This window comes from Gymnogyps californianus, chromosome 2 (assembly GCF_018139145.2).
Source record: "Gymnogyps californianus isolate 813 chromosome 2, ASM1813914v2, whole genome shotgun sequence".
Classification (NCBI taxonomy): Eukaryota; Metazoa; Chordata; class Aves; order Accipitriformes; family Cathartidae; genus Gymnogyps; species Gymnogyps californianus.
In genome coordinates this window covers 122,591,058-122,612,867 of record NC_059472.1, presented here as the reverse complement: position 1 = coordinate 122,612,867, position 21,810 = coordinate 122,591,058, and the positions used below count along the sequence as shown (strand labels likewise).

The 21,810-nt window shown below is 39.3% G+C and overlaps 1 protein-coding gene across 1 annotated transcript in view; it reads right to left on the bottom strand.

Moving 5' to 3' along the window:
* The window catches only part of GADL1 (glutamate decarboxylase like 1), a 75,082-nt gene that overhangs the window by 39,731 nt on the left and 13,541 nt on the right, over positions 1 to 21,810 (bottom strand). Inside the window, exons 7-12 of the mRNA XM_050891398.1 lie at positions 21,437 to 21,516; positions 21,267 to 21,321; positions 17,684 to 17,800; positions 10,888 to 10,952; positions 10,546 to 10,627; positions 3,156 to 3,355 (exon numbers count right to left, since the gene is read on the bottom strand). Coding sequence (XP_050747355.1) covers positions 3,156 to 3,355; positions 10,546 to 10,627; positions 10,888 to 10,952; positions 17,684 to 17,800; positions 21,267 to 21,321; positions 21,437 to 21,516 — 599 coding nt within the window. The remainder of the gene's footprint in view (positions 1 to 3,155; positions 3,356 to 10,545; positions 10,628 to 10,887; positions 10,953 to 17,683; positions 17,801 to 21,266; positions 21,322 to 21,436; positions 21,517 to 21,810) is intronic.

Sequence of the window (21,810 nt, the reverse complement as noted above, 5' to 3'; positions counted from 1 at the left end):
CAATACCCTAGATGGTACACATTTTTCAAAACGGAGCATGGGGAGTTGTCACGCTGTTTATCATTAACAAGTATTGCGCGTGTGACTCATTACCTCACCTCTTAGCACACATCCCTGCAAAACGATTGCTGTGGTAGAGTGCCAGTTCCCAACAACACACAGCTCTGAGTTGCGCCGCACTGTGCACTGTTGAGATGTTTCCTCTCACTATAACAAGTCGAGGTTCTGGGTCTTTTCTGCCATGACCATTTAGATCCTACTGTGTGTTATTTGTTTGTTACCTGGCTGTTAATGCCCACACTACTGTTTAGGTTGAAAGAGACGCATGCTGAAAGGTAAGTAGGAGGCTAGATATCATGTGTTGGGGGGACCCTGGTTCCGTAGGGGAATTGTCTTAAGTAAAACAAGCTCAGTGCTTTTGTCCTGTTAATTAGAGGATACTTGTCTGTGCCATAAAACCAACATTCAGCAAAATCAGCAGGCTATTCACAAGACAGTGGCCCTCAACTTATTTTTTTTTTAATAAATCATGAAAAAGAAACCTACGTATGATCACCTCTTTTTTTTTTTTTTTTTTGAGGTCTTGAATTGTTAGAGCTATTTTACAATGCTTAATACCCTTCCCTCTTGCCACAAGTGCCTTTTTTTTATACCACCATCTGACATAGGACACCTGATGTTCGTCAAACTCACAACACTGTTAATCATGTTCTTAACTACATTGCCAATGGCCTAAGAAGGCAGCCATTAGAAAATCCGTCACCCATGATTTATCTTGCCAGGATCATTTGATGGCAGTGGAGCAATTTACTCTGTGCATCTTTCCACAGTTGACAGTGGAGTTTTATTATCATGTCATGGTTGTAGAACGTAAGAAGGGCTTGCATCTCAGTGAGGACTGGAGTGCACAGAGAAGTGGTATTTGCTATGATTAAGCCTTGCAGAAAATGAGGGGTAGAGATCTGCAGTGAAAGTAGGCATATGTCTGCTAAGAGTGGGTGTCAGAAGAGGAATCAGGCAGAAAAACTGCAAAGATGCTGAAGCATAAAATGCAGAGGTGGTTATAGTTGTATTCTAACAGCAGTTTACTTCTATTTTCTTTTTAGTGTACTTCATAAAGCAACATCCCTGCATCAAAAATAATTGGGGGGGGGGGGGGGAACCACACCAGAAAAAAAATTGCTGAAGTGATCAGCAGGATGCTCTACTGTAGGTATTTTAAGAATAAGCCTTTCCAAACAGGTAGCATCACAATGTTCCTGGGATATGTAATACACTGAAAACATGATTCATCTCCAGAACAAGAAGAAACTAATAGAATAGCCAGTAAGCAAAGTTTGATGCAACAGAAATACATGCCTGCAATTACCCTAAAACCTTTGCAGCTCTGCCTGGTCATGGGGGGAAAAAAAAGTAATCTTGCTCTTAAATTCTATAGTCAGTGGAATAGTTTCAGAATTAATCCAGGTCTGTGTTCAGGAGCACTGAAATACTATCTTTGCAACATCAAAGTAACGCCTACTGTAACAAATCACGAGAAAGGCTGCACAGCTGTTGAGTAGTTAGGAAACCTGGCACAGTGCCCACGTCCATGCAAACTCAAGATAGCAATGCAGCTACTGTAAAGAATATACTTCATCAGATAATGACTAAGAATTAAATTTCTTCTTAAAGGAAGCGGGGGGGGGGGGAAGAGAGACAACCCAGTCACTCCTTAGAAGCGCTACCAGCTGAATCCTAACGTTCAAAGAAAATATCGATCCCAGAAAGGTCATTAATCACTACACTCTCAGTCAAACGACCTTGGCCAGTGACCTTGATAAGGCTGAATTCTCCTACTGATAGTGGAATGAGTTACTTACTCTGTACAGACACAGAACAGTACAATGCTTCGTAACAAAAACAAGGTGCAATTTAACCAGAAGATATTAAGGAACACTTAACCAGCCAAACAATGAGTGGCTTTAAAGAAACAAAATAGAGAAAAAAACCACAGCTTATTTGGGCTTTTCTGGTTTAGCTTCTTTCTTTTTATTCCTTTCTAATTCACTCTGGGTTTAGGTCATGGGTATTTTTACCTTTTCTTTAAGTGACTTCATTAAAGTGAGACTATTCCTTTAATTTTCACTGGAGTAAACGTTCAATTCTTTCCAGCTTGGTAGTTCATATCAAAAATAAAATGGCAATATGATATGGGTGCCTGTTTTTCAATATTAATGATTTGACTTATGGTAGTGTGTAGCTAGCCCAGGAATTGGTGAATATGTCATTGTGGTTTATCTGGTATAAATTCTGAACAAATATGATACTTCAAGTGAATTGTTTTTAATTGGCCATTATCTTATTTCAATATTATTTCTTCTATCAGAAGACAAAACAACTTGTGTATGGAAGTTTCTTCCCAGAAACTGAGACATTACCATCACTTTAGGAACACCTTCCAGCAAGAATTTTGCAGAATTTGCTTGTGAAACTCAGTTCTGCAAGACCAAAACTTAGTAAAATTGAACAGGGTGGGCGAGGGGAAGATCGCAAGAAAAAGATGCTTCAGTCCCTAACAGAACATACTGTAAGCATTAAGAACTCCAGCAAACTTGTGGAGAAAAAACAAGCAGTATCTCAGAACAATATGCCTTCATATACCTCTACAACATCCTAACATTAACAGAGCGTCCTCATATGAATTTCCCCACATCATCGGCTTTCTGCGTTTCCTCAGTCATGAGGAATGAAGTGAACAGAAGAATGGCTAATTCACTTCTTGCTAGACACAGCTCAGACCTTGGCACATAGGGCTGCTTTTACATTAACACCAGAACACACAGTTATGAGTTAGAAGAGGGTGTATTGGTAAACCTGTCCTATGTCTGGTTCAGATAATATAAATGTTAAACAATGTAGATTGATAGTCTAATTTGGACTTCTATGTTTACCAACATCTATGCTTATTGCTAAAAGTAATAATTACTATTAAATATTGTAGCAAATGTAATAACACTAATTAATATTGCTATTAGTTCCTTCTACTATACACAAACAAAAGGAGAGGGGAAAACAAGTAACAATGTGGTCTGTTCCAGGATACGGAGTATCAGCAGTGTCAACATCTCAGTCGACTGAACAGACTAGACATACTCAAAATTGTGAGGCAGTACCTAGCCAAAGCCAGTGCCCTGTTTACTCTTTCCTCAAGGCCTGTGGTTCCCAATGCTTTCCACATCAGCCAGAATTTGAAGGCATCCGGACGCCTGCTGCACTGAATGGACTTGTCACCAGTGTCATAGCTGACGTCGTAGAACTTGTCCTGCTGGAACAGGTATGCAGCCTTGGCAGAGTAACACTTCTTCAGGAGGCCCTATTAGAAACACAAAATAGACACTTAGATAAGGATTTTCAAACCGTTTTATCTTCACAAGCCAAAGTCTTTTTTTCCTGTCTGTACCAACTGCTTAGTAAAACAGAACTGGATGTGCAGGAAACTATGGTGTGGTTTAAGAACCCTGGATGAACCTGAACCTAGTGAAGTCAGCACTGATAACAAGGAAACTTTTTTTTTAATTATTTTCTTCATAATGTCACTGAAGAGTTGCACGTGGAAGAGGCATTCTGACTCAGATATCAAGAAACCGTGGGAGTGGGGACCACAGAAACAGTTGCCCAAAGACATACGTGGGTGGGAAAGAGGGAGGAGAAAGAGAAGTCTATGTCCACTGCTCCAGTCTGTAGATTGGAAGAACAGCCCCTGAGGAGCTTCCTACATGTTCACAAATGGCTCAATCTATTCCTTCTTTGTCTAACAAAGAACTTTATATACGGCACAGTTAGGTGTGGGTAGGAAAGATTTTAGCCCCAAGAAATAAATGTTTAGCCCTTACCAGAAAATGAAGTCACTGAGGATTTAGCATAGGCTGACTGCGAGTAGAAACACCACAAGGAGATTAGTATAACCCCAACTTCTGTCTCTTTCCACAGTTCAGACAATTTTAACATTTGAAAATAAACCTCAGAAAAGGTACTGTAGCATACCCTAATTATGGTTTGTTAATGAAGTTATTTTTATTGAGCAATCTCCAGCCTCCAACTTCTGAGAGACTGCCTGGGCAGAGATGAGCAGCAAAAACCAGACAAAGATAAAAGAGTAACATGGTAAGTTACAGCAAAGAACAAAGCTGGGAAACAGAAAGCACAGAGGCTGTTACAGGTTTAAAGGTGCAGGGGAAGAGAAGAGGCATAGGACTGGCCAGTGACTGAAGAATGAACTATCGAAGTATACTCTGTAATACTATGAAGTAGAGAGAAGGGCCAGCAGAAAGCAGGTCACAAAAGCGGAGATGAGGGTGGCCCTACAAGAAGCCCAGGAGACAGAAAAGATTGTAGATTTGTCAGTGATATTAAAAGTGGGTAAGAAAAATAAACCACAATCTACAAGATAATACTAGAATAGAAATTCAGATGAGGTTAAAAACATGGCTACAGCATCTGATTCAGATCTGCAAACATGTATTTAAGTGACAGTTGAACCAGAAGTCTTCCGTGCAGAACAGACCAAGGAACAGAAGTGGACAGCATGACAGAAGTCACTAAACAGTATCTCAAAGAGAACAATTCATTTTCCAATTCAACATCGCTCTTCAACTTGAACCAACTGAAAAAGCATTTCACATTTCATCCTTTCCTCTGCATCTGCTGCAAGTCTGATTTTAAAATGGCAGACAGTGTCTGACATCACTCTTAATCACAGTGTCATATTCCCGTAACAGAGGTACAATTCTTGATCTACATTACAATACACTACTGATAACTTTGGAACTGGTAATAAAATAGAGAAAAAAGGTCAAGAAAAAAAACCCAAAGGAGAAATAATCCACTGGCATACACAGAATAAGTCTCCCTCTCTCCTAGCCTTTTCAATTCCCTCCATCAATACTAAAAACAAAACAAACAAAAAAACCAACCTGTGCACCTATTTGTAGGGCACAAAAGGAGAACACCACCAAAGGTTTCTGCACAACTTCTGTAGGGGTTTCATAATCCCACTGTAATATCACTGGATTGCAAAAAGGACAGCAAATTCAGTTTGAACTCTTTAGCCACAGGACCAGCGCTTTCAGCCTTGTGAAAAGAGTTTATGTGACAGCTTGGGAAAAAAAAGGGGCAGCGGCTGGTCTCCCTCTGCAGTCATCAGAGTGATGACGTGCTGCTGCAGCACACAGTAGCCATAGCTGGAAAGCCAGTGCTGGGCACACTTTTTTGCAGTATATAAGATTCTCACACCTACTTTCCAACTTTCTCAGAAAAAGAAAGGCAAGAAGATAACATTAGAAACAGAAAAAAAGTCAAGTACTGAAGCATCCATCCTTTACAGTTTTTCTACAGCTTTGTGTTCTCTGGCTAGCAGCTGCACAACAGGAACAGGAGTCTGTCAAGACATTGTGCCCTATTCATTTAGATATCCATACCTTGATTTGCAGGCAATGCACAAGTTTACTAGACACGGTATTTAAAAAAAAAAAAAAAGGCAGCAATATCCACAAATTTAAGTTAATTTCTTTCTCTCTTACTGAGTTGAAAATTTTGCGCAGTGTTTCTGCAGTGAGTGTATAGCAGGGTTGATCAATGTGGGACTATCTTCTGCCTTATCAGAATGTAATACAGCTGCACAATAGAGGAAATCACAGGATATTAGTTCCCCTCATGCCTGTCATCTGAGAAATAATAACTTTTGTGTGTCACAAGAAACCTAAACTCAGTTGGTAATATTACAGAAAGACTGAGAAGTTCACTTAAGATCACAGTACAGCTGCAGAGTTTCATAGTTTAAAAACAAATGCTCTAGAGTGAAAATGCAACAAGAACAAATAGTTCAATATCTCTGAGTGAACTCAAATTCCTGGGAACATATTTCATTTAAAAAAAAAAAAAAGCAGGTACTGTCCTACTGTCTTGGTGTATCAGAAGCTGACAAGACGTGCTGGCTTGATGATCCTTTTCCATCTGCTTATCTTACTAATAATGCAACATGCTAAAGAAATCCTGCTGAAGATATTGCCTCCTGTCAATCTCCAGAGGCAAGTAGAGTGACATCCTCCAGCATGTCACTAGAGCAGACAGGAGAAGAAACAAAAATCATGCTTTGTGAGAAAAAGAAATATGTCAGACCAATGCAAGAAGCGAGGTGGAGGAGAAAGAGATGGGAAGAGAAAGGGAACATTGCAGAACAGAGTTTGGGTGGGGAGGACAACGGAAGAGGAAAAAATCCAAGATAAATTTTATGCTCAAGAAAGCAGTTACTCCTTGATTGCTGCTGTCTCAAAAGTAATAGACTCAAACATGCTGAAGACATAAAAATTCATCTCAGTTTTCCTAGTCAAATGATGGAAAAGTAGAAGGAAAAAAAAAAAAAAAAAAAGAGAGAAAAAAGTATGCTTTCTAACTCAACATTCTCAGTCCCAAGAAGACCCCAACAATTTTTCAGATAGTAACTGAGCTGCTCCATCTGTTCAGAAGAATTGCAAAAATTTCATTAGAACTGCCCCATTTGACAAGTTTGAGATTCTTTCTTCAGCATCTTTATCTTTCTACCCTTTGTACAGAAACTAATGGTAGTGCTCTGCCTTATACTGGGGCTGTTAAAGTTTAGAAAATGGAAATACTATTTTCATGGAGGCCCCAGTCCACTATGAAGTTTCAAATAGCCTTTGGTTTTGATGAAGTCTATGGATAGTTGCTGTGTGTTCTAATTAATGGCAAATAATAAATGAATAATTATTGATACTGAAATCAATATATAAGAGCTCCAGTTTCATAATTCAACATACTTTTCTCATCGAACATGCTTAGCTACAGCAAGCCTTCTGATCTCTTTCCATTTCCATTGCTGGTTAAAAGTGAATTTCAATTTCATTAACAAAACATCTTTTTCCCCAAGCTTTTTCCCCAAGACAAACATCTTCCTGATTTGCCTCATCTGAAGCAATAAGGACAATCTTTTGAATGGCATACTTGAAAATTCTCAAAAGCAGCGCAGTGCAAAAGGCCACCCCTGTAATTCACTTCAAGAGGTGAGAAGGAGCTCTCGGTTGTACTAACGCCAAGCAGAAAGCAATGGGAATAGAGTATTTCCTGCAGCTGCCCTGGAAAGGAATCAGGGAAGCAGATATCTTTGTGATACTGCTAATGACAAGGAAGAGGTTACACTGTAGATGGCTACCATGATCACCTCAATCGATTATATTCTGTGTTAAACTGGGATTTCATTAGCTACATTCTTTGAGACTTTATTTTTAACTAATAAGTGAAAATTCTGCTCATTACCTAGAATTGACTGCTAATTACCTAACCTAGTGCTACACTCTAATGAGTCACAGAACTTTGGCATTGATGATAAACATTAGTTCTCTATTTATATGGTGAGAATATTCATGTTTATATGGATTATAGCAAGGACAAATTGGAGTAGGTCTGTGGTCTTAAGGGAGTATGTACAACCCAAGACTGATTCATAGCATTTTAAGAACATTTAAGAACAAAGCTGACTCACTAACATTTTGAGAATATCGGTCCATCTAGCTTTGTGTTTAAACAGTCACTGCAATTCACGCCACAGCAATATAAGTGTTTTCTGAGTAAGTCTACCTTCTTATAGAAGTGATGAAAGTTACTCAGGGTATGGCAGTGAAAAAGGGATAGCTGTGCATTTCTTGAGTGCTTTAAGCACTGAAGAACTACTGTCATTGGTCTGAGCTTTTACAGAGGATTAACCAATCTCTCTTTCCCTTTGGTGAAAACGCTTCTCCCTTCTAATCAAGTCAAGCATGTATTTCTCTTTTCTATCTCTACCTTCCTTGGAAATCATTCCAATTTCGTTTCACTAAGGCTGGAAGATACTCTTTCATCAGCATTTCACTGCAGTTTATCTTTTTTTTTCCATCTGTATAGGAAAATATTTAAATACAATGTTTCATTCTAATAATCTAGCTGCAATGCCTTCAGTCTATTAACATTGCTAAATCACACAGCTTTATTGATACTATGTGGCAAAAAAACCCAAATCAAACCAGCCACTATTACTTTCGCTAATGGAAAATTAGGGTGTTACCACTACATCAGAAATGTGATGATTCCTTCTAAAGATTATCTTTTCATACATAAAGTAAAATACAAAACTTGGGTGTGTTAAACGATCTATACCTTAAAAAAAAGGAGAAAGAGAAAGAAAAACTGAAAGGGACTATTTGTCCACTTATAATCACCTAACCCTAATCCTGAGGTAGTCCACAGTTTCCAAATGGACCTCAAAGCAAATGGGAAGACAGGCTGACAAAACTTCCTTAATCAGACGTTCAAAGGCAGCTAGGGCTTTATTCATAAATGGGACTTAACATCTATGTTTAACATTTTGCTGCTCTGATTTCTTGCAGAATTCACCACTTCAGAAACTACCTGAGGTTCCTTGAATATTCACTAGCAGAGCAATATGTGCCAAACTCTTCCAGCTCCCACTGACGCATCCTAACCACAGTGTGAAGGAATTATGTTCATGTATAAATGTGTGCTTCATCTGCAGCCATAGGTATTTATGTAATTTAGGAGCAGTGGAACAAGCTCCAAAGTGAGAAATTGGTACACGCACTCTTCCCTTCTCTTACTGGTGTGAAAATAGCATTTTTAATGGGAAACTGGATTCAGCTGCCTGTTCTGGTATGGAGAGGGTCAAAGTGAAGCAAGGCCTTTCTGCCAAAGTGTCTTAAATACGCATTTGATCTTTTTTTCTTAAGGATTTATATTCCAACACTTTCAAAAATCTGATAAGAAAGTACTCAAATTTGTACGTGCGTCTGCATATAAAGACTGCACTGGCACATACACAAAACATGCAAGTGCCAATTTTCCAGGAATTAAACACAGAGTAAAACACCCTCTCTCCCCCATGCAGAGAAATCTTCTACTTTCCAGAACGTGTCTCACTGTACAACAGGATCTGATTTTATGATCAGTAATACTTGTGTTTTCACTCCTCAATAGCCTAGGATTTAGCATTGCCTAGCTGTAATTTAGAAGTGGAATAGGATTGCTCTACCAGACATTATACTCCATGGAAGGAGAATATAAAAAGACTGCCAAAGCCCTGAAGTTGGAACAGTGTTTGTAAGGTGACTCTAAATGCCAGGGCAGCTAGAATATTTCATTCCTCTCTGTTTCTTTCCTCTTTCTTCCTGAGAAATTTCCACTATGCAGCCCAAGCAGTCTAATCATTACCTGGGGCTATATCTATGTACCGGGCCTAACTAGTTAAAAATATAGCACTGAATTCTTCCCAAGCTTGCAATTAAGACACCACATTAATCTTAGTCAATAAGTTCATTCTGCTTGTTTTTCATCCTGGAATAAAGATAAAGTGATGGACTGGTAGTCCTGGAGTCTAATCTTTAATCCCACAGGCTCCAGTCTAAAGAAACGAGGAGGCACACTTCTTGCTGTCCTGCCACGTCTCACCCCTGACTTGGTGCAAACAGCTCCAAGAGAGCGCTGATTAGCATCTATGCTCTTTGGTCCTCATCAGTTCTTACTACCAGAAGTCAGTAACCAATTACGTGGATAGCTAACCACTAGCAGCTGAACAGAAACTACCAGCTGTTTTGACAGAGATTTATAAAAGTGATGTACAAACTATGGCCACAAAATAGTGATGCAAACCTCAGGGGCTCCATATCTTCATGATATTCAGTCATCCATAACCTATGAAGTATAAGCTAAAACTCACCCCTGACGGTGGACAATGGGCATAAGTTTTAGCAGGGCTGAGTTTGAAATGGGGCTTGAAATAAATGACCTCTTACTGTTTTTTTTATTAAGATAGAAGAATTCCACAAAGATATAAGCAGGGACTTCTACCACATTGCAGACTCATCTCACTTTTGTGCCACTTGAGATCAGAGCTCTCTTGTTTGCTTGCTAGACCTTTTAACCAGTCATGGCTTTTGGGAAGCCTAAATCACCCTGGTGATGAAGAAGAACTAGTAGAGTGAGGAAAGAAGGCTCAGCACCTTTACCTGCATGTGGTCCGGCTCCTATCCCTCTCCTTTGTCACTCTGGTGCACCCATGTAAGGCGATGCAAAGAGGAGCTCTGCCTACTTCAAAAAGAGACGCAGTACTGCTGCAGTCCCAATGGATGACAGCTATTCTGAGGACTTTGACGAGCTCGGTGTTTAAGTGCTGCAGACCCAGGTGACAAAATACGCAATTCTGAATGCAAATCATGTACAGAAGTTAACTAGCAAGGGCACCAGCTGCAAAATTTGACCACTGGTGAGTACAGTGACTTGGATCAGTTTGACCCTGCTCTCTTATTCACCCTTTATTAATTTTGTGGCGAAATTCAAAATAATATCATTCAGCCTTTGCACTGCAGTGTAGTAAAACTGACTTGCAGTTGTTTTCTAATTATTTCCACTTCCATATTACAGCAATGACAGCCTACCACATTAAAAAAAAAAAAAAAAAGGAAAAAAAAAGAAAGAAAAAAAAAGGACAGGAGGACTTACAGAGTTGTCTTTCACCAGAAGAGCACAGCACTGGATTCCTGCCAATAGCATTTTATGGGGATTCCAGGCAACAGAATCAGCCCTGCAAAATTTATAAACTGAGAAAGGGAGGTGGAAATTGCACCTATAATCATGGGTACTAGAGAATCAAAAATGGCCAAACACAATCCAAGCAGACAAATCAGATTTCCCATTCCCCCGTGCCCCCCACCCCAGGTTCAGAAATCTCTCCAATTAATAGTAATATGTATTTTGGAAAATGCAGCTCTCATGGAGGCCAACAGGCCACATAACTTCCACCTCAGTCCCTGGTAAGTATGCCCATGAACTAAACTGACTTACCTGTGGACGCCATGAAGAAGTCTGCAATGCTTCCTCGATATCAAAGCTGAGCCACCCCAAGAAGCCTGTTGGAACATTTATAGAGCCAAGACAATATTATTTGTATAAAGTTCTTTTGATAATGCTTCAACTAATAATTTCTGAAGGTGTTTTATCTCATTTAAAACTTAGTTTACTACACAGTCAGTGGGCTAAATTTTGCCTTTAGTATCATCTACTGAAATAAAGATGGCAGCTTGGGGCTATGCCTAAAATAGAGGAGCTGATGGTTTGTGCCACTATGTGAGCCGCAAACTACACTGTCCCTTCTGTGTAAGCAGGAGCATGAACTGAAGTGTCCTTGCATAACCAGATCCATTCCTAATACTGAATCAGAGGTGTTTCCTTTCCCCTAGCCTAAACCTAAGCAGTGAGAGCAGAAAGCCCCATTTTGCATATCTGCTTCCTGCTAGCCGTTTCCTTTCTGAGACATTCACAAGGGAAACAGTAGAGAATGGTAATATCTGCCAATTGCAAGTCCAGGCTCAGATTTTCCACAGTTTGGATATGAAAAGCGAAGTCAGCGAGCAGGCAATAGCAGCATTTCAGTTACCATCAATCCAACTGACATTAAAATGGAGTAAGACTCACCACATCTCCCGCAGGTCATCTAAGAAGCATGTGGTCTGAGTCATTTAGGCCTTCCCTGTAGTGAGGAGCTCTCCACTGAAACTCCTTAACGAGTGTCATCTTATCTATTCCAGATAGACCACCTGTCTTTGGGTGACACCTTTTGCAGATGTCTCTCTCCATGGACCATAGAAGGAACCCAGACAACAAGCTTTTATTACACATGTTCAATTTCTGGGCAAATGGAGTCAGGGAAGGTGATTCTCATCCATGAATTCTGCAAGGATCAGATCTCACCCACCAGGTGCTGTGAATCTTCAGTTCTCAAACAACAATATTTGTCCACAGGGGAGAACATGCAACAAACAGTAGACATGTCATACAGTGCATTTGATAAATTATTCTTAAATATGAAAAAAAAGGATTGCCAATGGTCATGCAGGCAGAATCCACTTAAGCAAATTCACTGTGAAGTAAGCAAAGCTCCTCAGAGATGCACAGGAGGCATCAGTCCACAAAACATCTGGACTCAGCTTATTTTAAAAAAAGATTCATACATTTTGGGCTAATGAAGGAAAAAAAAAAAAAATTCACTGATGTGAAGATACCTGACCTAAGCATGAAGAATACATGCTTGTTTGGCTTTTGTTCTTTTTTTCCTTGAAAGAAACCGATGTGATAGCTGATCTATGAATTTAGCATCAGTATTTGCTTCATATGCCAAACATTAGGAATAAGATCTGCTATCTCTGGGAGACAGGAATGGTAAATGCTCACAAGGGAAATGAAAGGTTAATAACTTGTCTTAATACATGTTGTTCTCTTTAATGCACGACATCATATTTTATGTTGTCATGCTCACACCATCCTTGCTGAGGAAAGGGCTGCCGCTCAATCTACAGGTGGGACCTAAGGTAGGAAATGATTGCCTCAAACTTCACAGTAATCCTGCAGCAGAACCATGACTTGAAACTAGGTTTCTCCAGCTAGCCCAAATTTGCCATGTTATGGGAAGACAATCAAACTGAACTTCCTATTCATAGACAAATTTTACTCTTCTCATTCGATGATTCAATAAAGTCAAAAGAGTCACTAAGTTATTCCCTGATTTTCATACTTCATAAGCAACCCACTGAAATACAATAAATCTTTACAAAATTTGCATCCAAAAGTGTCTGTATTTGAAAAAGTTGACATTTTCACACTGTCTCTGAAAAACAGGACTACAAAGGCCCTCAAGAGGTCCTCTCAACAGTGTGCCACCCCCAAAGGCAGGATCAGCCATATTCATCTCATTTCTGTCAAACACTTGTCTTTTCTAGAGATTATTAATCAATGAACACACCCAGCTTGTGATTAGCATCGAAGTGAAAAATAAGGTGCAGAGAGACATCAGCAATTGGTGCCTCCACAGCACTATTGGCACTACTTTCTGCCTTTGTTTTAAAAATTACTGCTGGAGATCTGGAAAAGAGGGATGATAGTACTGGAGGCCCAGTCATCTCCACTACCTTTCAATCTCTCCTTGAGCGACAGTGTCGTGGTTTAACTCCAGCTGGCAACTAAGCACCACACAGCCGCTCACTCACTCCCCCTCCCCAGTGGGACGGGGGAGAGAATCAAAAGAGTAAAAGTGAGAAAACTCGTGGGCTGAAATAAAGACAGTTTAATAGGTAAAACAAAAGCCACGCACACAAGCAAAGCAAAACAAGGAATTCATTCACCACTTCCCATTGGCAGGCAGGTGTTCAGCCATCTCCAGGAAAGCAGGGCTCCATCACATGTAACGGTTACTTGGGAAGACAAACACCATCACTCCAAACATTCCCCCCCTTCCTTCTTCTTCCCCCAGCTTTATATGCTGAGCATGACGTCATATGGTATGGAATATCTCTTTGGTCAGCTGGGGTCAGCTGTCCTGGCTGTGTCCCCTCCCAGCTTCTTGTGCACCCCCAGCCTACTTGCTGGTGGGGTGGGGTGAGAAGCAGAAAAGGCCTTGACTCTGTGTAAGCACTGCTCAGCAATAACTAAAACATCCCTGTGCTATGGACACTGTTTCCAGCACAAATCCAAAACATAGCCCCATACTAGCTACTATGAAGAAAATTAACTCTATCCCAGCCAAAACCAGCACACACAGTGCTACAAGATGAATTTGTGCTCCATGCTTCTTTACCCAGTTCAAAGACCAAGTGCTTAGGGATCCAGGGCTGGCAAAAAAAACCAAAAATGAATGAGAAGGCACCTAAGACAACCGAGAATCACTGGCTTTGTGTGGTTTTAAAGACCTCTAATGATGGAGGCTGCACAATTTAACCACTTAATTTGTGTTTAAGGGTAACAACCCTACTGATTTAAAGTGTCAGTCCTAAACAGTGTTACCTCTTGTCATACCTGCCGTGGTCAGGGGAACAGATTATTCCTTTTCTTTTTGCAGCAGCTTTTAAAGCATCTATAGACTATTATGCATTGTCTCTTTGTCTTTTCTAGTTTAAATAATATCAGTTCTTTCAATCTTTCCACATTGGTCATGATTTCTAGATATGGTTCTGTTTATCCTCACTGCTTTACTATTTTCTAATCCTTCTCCTGTAGGTCCTTAACCTTCTTGAAATGCAGCTTTTTATTTGCACACGATCTAGATAAAGCAGACGCAGCACCAAGCAGAAAGAGAGAATTATTTTATGTATCTGTTAAATTCTGAAAGACATTTAACCTTATTTGAAAATGCTTATGAGCACCGATTTGTGATGTACTGCAAACCCCAGATGTTTTTCTGAAGATCGGCTATCTAGCAAACAATCCCCAGCCTGTGTTTGTGCAGTTGATTATTACAGCTTAAACTTAGAGCTCTATCTTTATTGAGCTGTAGCCTAGTTTTCCCACTTTTTTTCTCCAAACTGTCAAGATCCCTTTGATTTCTAATCCTGTCCTCCCACTGCCTTTTGCAGCAGTTTTATGTCGTTTTCAAATTTAGTCAGCGTATTCTTTTTCATCCAAGTTATTAATGAAAATACCAGATAACTTCTAACCTAGGATGGACCTTTGTGGAATCCTGCTCAAAATTTTCTCCCCTTTCAGCAGTGAACCACTGGTAACTGCTCTCTGGTTATGATTTTCCAGCCAGGTTTTCAATCACTACCACAGCTGCAGCTTGGCATGTTTCTAAAGTTAACTGCTTCTCCTCCATCCATGAGACTACAGAAGGAAGGTAGATTGATCAAACTAGATTGACACGTTTTGTTTACGACAAATCTAACTGAGAGCAATGCAGGGTAGCTCAAAACACAAAGATTATCACCTGTGTCCCATGCCATGTAATTGGTAACTAGGTATGAGAAAATTACTGTGTTTCATATGCAACAAACCGCTTACAGCTGAACGATGGGAATCACAGCCTTCACAGTGCGATTAAACTAACTACTTAAGCACTAATATTAAGGCTAATAGATGAAACCTGATTTTCTGTACCGGTCTAGCCATAGGAAAAAAAGTCAAAGGACCAGCAGAGAAGAAATACTCATACATGGTATTTAAAGCTACATGAACACAATACATGACATACATAAGTGCTGGAGCCTGAGTACATATTGATGATGCAAAACAAGTCATTAAGAAAGGCATCACAGATGTATGACAGAATGCAATAAGCAACTGGAATTCATGTATGAATACTGTAATGTGCACAAAATAAGCCTGGTTATAGTCTCTGCACTTAGGCTGTTGAATGGCTTGACTGCTGAGACAGTTTGGGCTTATTGCTATTATCTTCTTAAAACAACTTTTTCCTTAACTCCCTTTTCCTCTTTAGGTTGTCTCCATGTGAGAGCTTATCTACTATTTCTGACTTTATTGAAATTTATCTTCCTGAAGCCCACTGATTTTATGTTGACGTTCTCCCTTTTGCCCTTCCTAAGAATCATGAGCTTTATCATTTCATATTTAATGAAAAGAGTCTCCCTAAGGCAAACATATCAATTTTTGGGATCAGAAAATATTCTGAAATGAGATACATCAGTGTAAATCTGGAAATAACACCACTGACATTCATATAAGATATTCTTATAAACAGCTCTTGAGACTATTTGCAGTAGATAATCCTGATTCCCATCAATGATACACGAAAAGTCCTAAATTAGACAGAACTTTCCCTGGTTTTTAATCTTTGTTTTAATTGTATCTTTTTTTTCCTCCCAAGTTACAGCAGGCCCAAACAGCAGTACTCACTTGCTATAACTCAGATTGCATAACGTGTAAATCATTCAACAAGAAGCCAGGCCTTTCAGAGGAATGTAGACCCTCAAAGCTTTCAAAAACATTATATTCTTGCCTATAAGGCTAGAAGGAGGTAAGCTTGCTTAAAAACAAAGAAAAAATCCAACTCTTCACTATGTTTCTTGTACACTCTTTCTGAATGGCAGATTCCTGGTCTCACTGTATCTTTTCACATATCATTCTAGTAAATCTATTTCTAATAGTGCTGTGAGTGAAAAAAAGTCACATTATGAATTACAGTCTGCTCATTTTACCATAGCACATTTGTATATACATGTATGCCTGATGTCACTTACGTGGAAAGCTTTCAGTCTTTTCCCCATACCCTGTTTCTCATATAAATACAGCTAGAAACTTCAAACAAAAAAAATGAAGAAACAGCCACCCACTCAACTCTTCATATAGGGTGAAAGGAAAGATGGAAAAAATACTGACAGAACTCCCAAGAACCATTGAGAGGTTCATAACATGAATCACATCTTAACAGAACGATTGGTCTTCCAGACCATAAACTCAATTTATTACTGGACATTTGTCCTTCTACTGGGAATCAATTAACATCTGACAACTACAGTAACTGTTCAAACATAAAATTAACTTTAAGATATTCACTGACATTTTTACCTTAGTTTAACATGAGGCACAATTGGAACAACAAAGTTAATTCTTTACAAAACACTATCAACTGCCTATGAAGTATATAGTTCAGAATATGGCCCAGGCTCATCCCACCTAATTTTAGTTATTCAGCTACACGGAGTGCGTTAGGAGACTACTCTTTGTCCTCCTACAGACATTGGAGATGGCTCCAGCCATGTCTGTTCAACTTGCCTAAGATCCAACACAGATTCTGAATACAGGCCTCTTTCCACCAACTATAGGCAGACACACAAGAGACTAGCACCTAATGTGAATGCTGCTCTTCTGCTGAAAATCTGCTGGGTCATTCTCACCAGCGCCCAGCCACGAGGAGACTTTGCAGACACTTTAAAATACTAGGGCTAAATTCTGCATCTTTGCCTCCAAGTCAATAAGAAAACTCTTTTGACTCACACATACAGTGACTTTATTTATTAATGTCTGCGAGACATTTATTTGAAACACACATCACTGCCTACGTGATTTTTCTTTAGATACTCAACATTAAACAAACACCTCAAAAATTTAGAGCAGGTCTAAAAATCTCCATTAATGTTGTTCCAGATTCTCTCATTGCTCCATGGCTTTTAATCTAGCCATTCTGGATTTGTGGCATCGCAATTATAAAGAGAATGCAATTTTAGGAAATATGAAGAGACCTAGTTTTAGAAAAATACATTTACAGATAACCCTTTCAGGTAATAAAAAGGCTCAATGATTATTCCAAAAAGGTTCATGAATAGATTTTAATATCCAAACCTAAGATTATAAAGAAATTAGAGAAGAAAAATTTCTGAACAATTTAGGAAAATATAAAGAGATCTACAGGAAACTCAAACCTGTAAATATGAAACAGAATAATTTACGACTGGTTGAGTCAGAAACATACCTTTATTTTAACCTGTATGAATCACACACCACAATTCTAATGTGTCCATTCTCCAATAGAATGTGGAAAGAATCCAAAGTTATATTTGGATATAATCACCCTTGAAGCATTTTTAGGAGGTAGCAAGAAGGAACTGATTTTAAAATAATTTTGAAATATAACCTGACAATGACAAAATAGTTTTGACTGCTTGTCACAACCAAATTATTTGCTGTTTTTCAGCACATGTAACAGAGAAAAATCAGAATGTATTTCTGTTCTCTATGCAAAAAAAAAAAGTTATTAGAGCCCAACTTACTTCTACAAAGAAACATCAACAGTTAAAGAAAAATAGCAATTATAAAAAAGCAACGTTAAACAAAACTACACAGTATACAAACTCACGTCAACATGAAGCCAGAGGCCATGCGTTTCACAGATATCGGCAATTTTATCCAGAGGATCAAATGCTCCCAGCACTGTTGTGCCTGCTGTAGCACAGACGAGAAATGGTGCTGACCCCTGCAATAGGATACAAAACAAAAAATTATCATTTGCACTGCTTGCTTCCTCCAGTATATCTGCAGAGCTAAAGTATAAAAAGGTCTAGGAATGTAGGACAAAGATGTGAGAGTCTACATTTTAGTTTCCCAGCAGAAGGTACTGCATTTAAAAGTGCTGACTCTCTTTTAAAAAAAAAAAAAAAAAAAAGACATTTTCCATTTCCAGTTAACACCATCCCAGGGCAGACTTCACCAGCTTCAGACTGTTTTGACAGATGCTAGTTTTGTCAAGATCAAAACATACCGGATATTTGACATCTCTCTTTATACACTGATTTTCATTTCTCAGTCTTCCACATTTAACTACCATATTTGCTGCCATTCTGCCAAATAAAATAAAGCTACTAGCTCAGCCAGCAGGCTACCCATGCAAGGAAAGGGCCCATCCCCTCTAGGGTTTCCACCTGCGCTGTCTCTACAATGCCCCTATTCTCTGCCTGGTGAAGAGGAACCTTCAGTTAGGGAACACAATTTGCCTTCTTAGGGAACCTAAGGTTCCCTAACCCTTAGGGAACACAATAGGCAACACTGGCACATACTGCGACCAGGGCAGTCATCGCTGTCTGACCCCCATGCCTGATCCACAGCAAAGCGCTATTCTCTTGCTCCTACCCCTGTCTAGAAAACAGGGAGGGCTGTAGATGGTAACTGAATGTTAGGAGAGAGACCACTGGAAATCTCAGACAGTTTTAAGGTTAGACAGGTGGGATAAGGAAAACTTTTGTCAGGTTGCAGTCTCAGACAACCGTCATAAGCCATCCAACTTTGGTTTCAGTGGTTTTGTTCATCGCTTTCACACTCACCTAACAGCAGGGGTGCAATTACAATAGCAGACTAGGTCATGTACCCTTGCAGATGTATGTGCCTGCGCCTACTTAGGAGCAGAAACTGAAACAATGAAAAGAATTGGTGGAGCCTGTAACAACTCCATGAAATTGAGGGTATCAGCCCTAGCAATGATTGTGCGGTCTTCACTTGCTGGTAAATATATGCTGAAGGAACTTCTCCGCATGTTTCAGCATCTGGCCCACAGCATGACAAGACAGCTACTGAAGAGGCCCTAAAGTTGTTATTAAATTGTACAATCTGCGATCCCTGGAGTTCATTTGCAGTGAATTAAATCTCTCAGATGATGTAAGTGTCTCTGCTGATGTAACTCAATGTAGCTTCACTGAAATCAGACATCGGCTGAAAAATCAAACTCTACACATGAGTCTTTTATGTATTTTCACTTCAGCTGAAATCTGATCTCTCTTTTTACAAAAAAAAGAAGTGTTGCCACTTTTAAACATCTGCTACGGAGACAGGCTTGATTCACGTTTACACTCTGACAGTTTTATACTTCTTTAACAGTGTAGAGGACTGCTAGAATGGTACATAATTATGATTTATTTGTATTTTAAAATTTCTTTACAAATTGCTAAAGCAGTGAAAAGTAACCTTGGAGTTTAAATTAATCCCATACATTCACAAAGAATTACCAGCCTATAATTCACTTCTTGGTCATTCATTCCTAGTACAGCCTACCACAAAAGTCAATCAAACTTACAAACCAGCCTGAAGCTCAAATACAAAACACTTGCAAGTGAGGCAAAGAGGTATCTGCTCCACTTAGTTTCTGTTAGTGTTCTCACCAATTTTCTCCCACAGCTACATCAAATTCAAAGGTCCCCCAGCAACCAGTAGGTAACATGACTGAATATGGGGACAAGTCTAGAATCTCTACAAATTCCAAAGATGGTTACCATTACATTTTTCCCCACAAAGAAGGGAATTAAATTTTTATTCTTTTTGACAATGTAGTTAAATAAATCTTCCTGACTAAATTCCCTAAAAAGAGGCCTAAGACTCTTGCTATTCATAGTCAGTGATCATTTTGTGCTCCTATCACTAGCAAATACATCCTCTGTTGTCTACTAAATACAGACTATTTACTGTAATTCACTGAAGTTACCTTCTGTAAAAGTTGTAAAGTAGCACTTTATCAAGGACAGACACACTTACTGAAGCTCTGATGAAAACCTTCCAATATACCTGTAACTTCCATTAAAATGTAAGTGAAATAGCGTTCTCCTGTAAGCAGAGCATTTTAATATAGAACATCTGTTTTTAAACTGCAGAGCACCATACCGAGTTGACCTTTTTTTAAAAATCATAAATGCCAGAGGATTTCTTTCAAATAACCATTAAATTTATTATTACATCAACAAACAAGAATTCTGTTTTTGCAAGAGCAAAGAACTCATTCTCCTGTCAGCCTGCTTCCTCTTGCTCCATTTTATTTCAGTCCTTTTTTCCCCCAGCTTGCTTAAATGGGTAAAGTACAGGTTGTCTTCCACAGATAATGCAAAGTACAGAAACGGGCAAGCAAGAGAGTTTGCTAGGTAATTAGGGCCACCATGTATCAATAGTTATGCTATCTAGCATGAAACTCAAAGAAGAGATGATTGTTTGGCAGAAGATATACCTAAATCAGACCTTAGTGAAAGCTGTTGTGGCCATACCAGTGCATGACAGAACAGCACTGCCTTGGCTTTTCTATCAGCCACAAAAGTAGGTTTCCCAAGGTAGGATTCCATGGTAGGCATCGTCCACACAATGGACACTGCACTAGTTGCTTGGCATTCACAGATCGTGGACTAAGGGCTGAGCTCTGAATCCTACTGCTCTGATGCACAGACTGGAAGTAAGAAATAAGGTGAGCTAGCCAAGTCAAAAGAAGATGCTCTGTGCCTTAGAATTCACATTCAGTCCTCCAAGCTCTCTAAAATAAATTACGTTGACTACAGTAAGTGCTGTCTTACAGATTGTGGGAACGTATGTTAATGTTGTCCAAATACACACATCAGTACATTTCCAAATGCTGGCCTTTGACTTTCTACTTGGCAAAGTCCCTGGGGGAAAAGAAGCACAGGACAGAATCTCTGCACTCTTGCTACAACACTAGAAAGGACCAAATTTAGTATTTGTAGCTTGTATGATAGTTTTAGAGACTAAGCCACATGTTACAGTTCTTGCTCGCTGCAGAGGATAGAGCAATAGCTGCTGTAGTTAACTGCAAACCCTACAGTTTTCATTTACCATTTAAGGAAAACAAATACTGCATCCATTTAAAAAAGGATCAAGGGCAAAAGAAATCCTAGAAGTGTGCTAAATACTTCAGAGCAGTGTTGTACTCAGGACTTTCATTAGTAGTAAACACCCTGTAGAATTTTTCTCCCTCCTAAGAGTGTAGCACCTAGAAGTCTTGGCTTGTTCCACAAGTTTGTGGCAAACATTGTACCTGTAAGAAAGACACTGTTACATTAACTGCCCTACTTTTAGGATTTTGCTCACTCTTAGTTTTCCTTCCTTTCAGTCAAACACAAGCACACAGTCTGCATACACTCCTCCTCTCTCCTTCATGCTCTTTCCCCTCCTCTCACCTCTTTCCTTGCCCGTTGGACTTGTTTCTCCAGTTCCTCAGGTATCATCTTACCTCTAAGGGACACAGATTTAAAACTTTTTCAGTTACATTCAAATAGGTTGGTTACGTACAGCACTACTGCATTTTAAAAAGGCTCAGAGACCACAGCCATGGCTTTTGCTTGCTTACCTTTCATCTGTTTTGATGAAGTAAACATTCTCTGTACCAATACCCAGGAAGGAGGCTGCCTTCTTCATGGAGTAATGACACTGTAAATGAAGAAGGCATGAAAAAAAAGTAAGTACGCAAGTAAAATGGAAGAAAGAAGTTCCTTAGCATAGGGAACAGTGACACTGAAATTAATTTAATAGAAGCTAACAGTCATGACAACAGCATATCCTAACACAAAAAGCAAACTGACAAAACTACACAGCACCAAGACCATCTTGTATTTAACAATGACACATACTGAAGACTGGGGAAAATAAGACAAAAAAAGATGTGCACCATGTTTAAAATGTGGGCTTAAAAAAAAATAAAAAGATCTATTCCATACAGTTTTT